Below are 3,767 nucleotides of genomic sequence, written 5' to 3'. Positions count from 1 at the left end.
CTTAGAAACAACAAAACGTCCACTTCTGTAATACAACAGCTTCCTTTCCGTTTAGTTTTAATAATTACATATATTGTAATTAGATTTCGCTAGAAAAAATTTAGCCAAAAAATGTTCGATTCTATTACATTGATCGACAAAAAGCTAAAAAGCTAAAAAGCTCCCGTAGCTTCTGACGAGTCATCAACGAAGTGTGTGGTCTGGCGTTGTCCTGGTGGAACACTACACCCTTCCTGTTGGCCAATTCTGGACGCTTCTGGTCGATCGCCTGCTTCAAGCGGTCCAGTTGTTCGCAGTAGATGGTAGAATTAAGCGTCTGGCCATATGGGAGCAGCTCATAGTGGATGATTCCCTTCCAATCCCACCAAACACACAGCAAAACCTTCCTGACCGTCAATCCCCGGCTTGGCCACTGTTTGGGACGATTCACCGGCCTTCGACCACGACCGTTTTCGCTTGATATTGTCTATGTGATCCATTTTTCGTCGCCAGTCACCATCCGCTTCAAGAATGGGTCGAGTTCGTTCCGATTCATCAGCATATCGCAGGCGTTGATTCGGTCCAGAAGGTTTTTTTGCGTCAAATCAAGCGGCACCCAAACATCAAGCTTTTTTTTGTATCCAGCCTTCTGCAGATGGTTTAAAATGGTTTGGTGACTAACTCCCATCTCCTGGGCGATGTCACGAGATGCCACATGCCGGTCTAACTCGATGTATTCCATGATTTGATCGGTATTTGTCGTCACAGGTCTTCCGCCGGCTGGCTTATCCATGGTGTCGTTTTCACCGGCTCTGAATCGTCGAAACCATTCCTCCGCGGTTCGAAGTGATAGAGTACCATCCCCCAAAACACCATTAATCTCACGGAACGTTTCTCTAGCGGATTTGCCTTTAACGAAGGAAAACTTTAAAATAGCGCGAATTTCGGCGTTAGTGAACTCCATGTTTACACGTCTATAACTGTTGAACGCAATATCCAAACTAATCATGCATAGCGTCGTTTTGTAGGTTATGTCAAGACCTCTGTAGCGCTTTGTACATAGCCGCGAAATTCATAAAGGCGGAATGGAGATATTTGCCAATCTAATATGTAAATAAAACATATTTTTATGAATAATATACTATTTATTGACAAATTATATAATATTTTGTTTAGGTACCGAATACCCATTTAAATGTCAACAATTTAAGTAAAACAAGATAGAATGCTATAGACGAGTTCCCCGACTATCAGATACCAGTTACTCAGTTAGTGGAAGTGCTAACGGGAAATTTTAAAATTTTCTGAAATATAGATAGAAATTGGGAATAAAATAATAAAAAATAATAACAAAAAAATAAAAATCTATAGAAAAATTACAAGATATATAAAAAAGTGAAAAAATATCCCAACATTTTTCAATAGTGTGAGCGTAACAGTTTTGGCTGGTTCGTGGACGTAGAAGTGGGTGTGGCAAAAAGTATTTTGGTATATCTGTAAAAACTTACAAGATATATTCAAAAGTTTTTTGCGGTTTGTGGGCGTTAGAGTGGGCGTGGCAACATTTGGAAATACACTTGCGCTGAGTCTATGTCTATGTCTGAAAGCTGCATGCTTAATCCCAACATTTTAACTTTTGTAGGTTCTGAGATCGAGGCGTTCATACGGACAGACGGACGGACAGACGGCCAGATCAACTCGGCTATTGATCCTGATCAAAAATATATATACTTTATATGTATGGTCGGAAACGTTTCCTTCTGCCTGTTACATACTTTTCAACGTATCTAGTATACCCTTCTACTCTACGAGTAACGGGTATATACTATTAATTATTGTAGGGTACTTTACGAGTAAGGGGGATATAAAAAATAAATCGTGCGATCTGATTCTAATGTCCGTATGAACGTCCATATATTTTAAAGCTAGACATTTGAAATTTGAAACTCTTGGACAAAAAACTTTATAACATTTTCAAGCGAATCTTATTGATTTTTTTTAGGTTTTCTATTCAATTTGATTGATAATAAAAATATATGTTGGTCACGTTTACTTAAAAGCTCACAAATTATAATTGCAATAAATATATCCATCGCCAGGTTGCGCTAGTGAGCAATCTCTGGAAGTCTTTTCTATTTGCATCGCTAGCTGACTACCGCACTAACTGATTAACGGGTACCTTACTTGTTATAACTCTTTTAAGTCATGACTTTGGCTTAAGCAGTTTGTCGATTGTTGTTGAAACTTAAATGTAATGCATGCCATGTATCTGCCAGCCATGTATCTATCAAGCCATCTGGTTGAGTCTTGTTGACGAAACCACGAACTCTAACAGCTGCAACTTCACAAGAAAGTGCGCTAGATCTCCCTCTATGCTGTGCATACAAAGGCAACACACAAGAGGCAGGCTATCGAACTTAACAATTGCTTTTAATCCTGCAAAGTCTCAGCATGAGACTTTGGACTTGCAATCAAAACCTTTAAAAAGAAAATGGCACAGGGGAAAATTTCGGTTAGTGTAAAATTAAAGAAAATTTATAACCGATTCAAAACACGATTTTGAGTAAACGTTGTAAAATATTGTTTATTCGGTTTGTTTGTCTGCCTATCTGTTTTATCTATTTATACTAGATTATTGTGATGCCACCTTATATATTAATATGTATGTTTGTATGTTTAGCCCTTAAACTCTTTAACTTTGATGTAACAGCAAATGTATATTGCTCCGTTATTAAGAAACCACGAATTTCATAACAGCTATCCCTATTAGAACAATGCATTTCGAGGTGTATTTGCATGATAAAATATAATGCCCAAAGATATGTTTAATTTTCTTCATCTCCTGAGCTAATTTAATAAAACAAAACATTGCCAATATATTTTTTAGCTAGTTTAATTTATTACATTTTAATATATGTTTGCAGTACTTTATTTTTTATCAGGGCATACGTCATTAAATATATACTGCCAGGGACTAAGAAGCACTAGGTAAATCAGCATATGATTTACTCGCCAGTGAGTTCTGCTCACTTAATTCTTTCAAAGACAAACTCTTGGCTTCCAGAAAAATCGTTCCATTGGACTTCTGTTTGCCGCCTGATATAGGATCCGTTTGATTTGACTTCGGGAATGCTACAGCCTTTCCTTGCAGTCCTTTGTCATGTAAGCTCTTGTGGGGACTGTGCTCTTGTTTTCCATTAGCTTTGGCAGGACTACGACGGCTCTTTTTATTGTTTTTAGACTGATGTTTGTAATATGTGCGGAGTTTGCGGAGGTAGCGAATTTTTACACGGTCCTTACTCTTGGACTTGGTTACAACCTGTCTGATCGTCACGGGTGGTCGGGTTGTTGTAATAACTTTAAAGAACAAATTTGATGCTGTTGTTGTAGTTTTGGTCAGCAAAGCCTCAGCTATATTTGACTTGGACCTTAGAGCGGATTCATCTCCCAAAAACGATTCTGAATGAACTTCATTCGGACTGGTCTTTACCAATACCAAACCAATAAGGGATAGGTAAGACAGGACCCAAATACGATGCATAACTAACGGGTGTAGTGTTTGGTAAACAATTCAGGACTGGCAGAAATGGCTAAAATGTAATCTTTTATACACACAAGTTTCTATTGACATGGTGAATCAATGATTGCATCAGCTGTTATAAGCATTTAGAGCAGCTGTTTTCCAATTCAGGCGTACAATTCAAAATCATATAAAAACATTGCCTAAAGCTATGTTTGTTAATTCTTTATATATGTATGTTTAAAAGTCTTGACCTTTATCTATATTA

At 37.6% G+C, this 3,767-nt stretch overlaps 1 protein-coding gene across 1 annotated transcript; it reads right to left on the bottom strand.

The window, feature by feature from the left end:
- Positions 1–2,901: 2,901 nt before the first annotated feature.
- LOC6544653 lies at positions 2,902–3,540 on the bottom strand. Its single transcript, XM_001973752.3, has one exon. It carries the CDS (start codon positions 3,518–3,520, stop codon positions 2,954–2,956), a length of 567 nt encoding a protein of 188 aa, XP_001973788.1. The 5' UTR covers positions 3,521–3,540; the 3' UTR covers positions 2,902–2,953.
- Positions 3,541–3,767: the final 227 nt, after the last annotated feature.

This window comes from Drosophila erecta, unplaced genomic scaffold (assembly GCF_003286155.1).
Source record: "Drosophila erecta strain 14021-0224.00,06,07 unplaced genomic scaffold, DereRS2 tig00000021-arrow-pilon, whole genome shotgun sequence".
Lineage (NCBI taxonomy): Eukaryota > Metazoa > Arthropoda > Insecta > Diptera > Drosophilidae > Drosophila > Drosophila erecta.
This window is presented reverse-complemented; position numbering and strand designations above follow the sequence as displayed.

What these genes read in the sequence shown, in the direction of transcription:
- LOC6544653 (XM_001973752.3), bottom strand. Translation starts at nt 3,520, where the DNA reads ATGCATCGTATTTGGGTCCTGTCTTACCTATCCCTTATTGGTTTGGTA.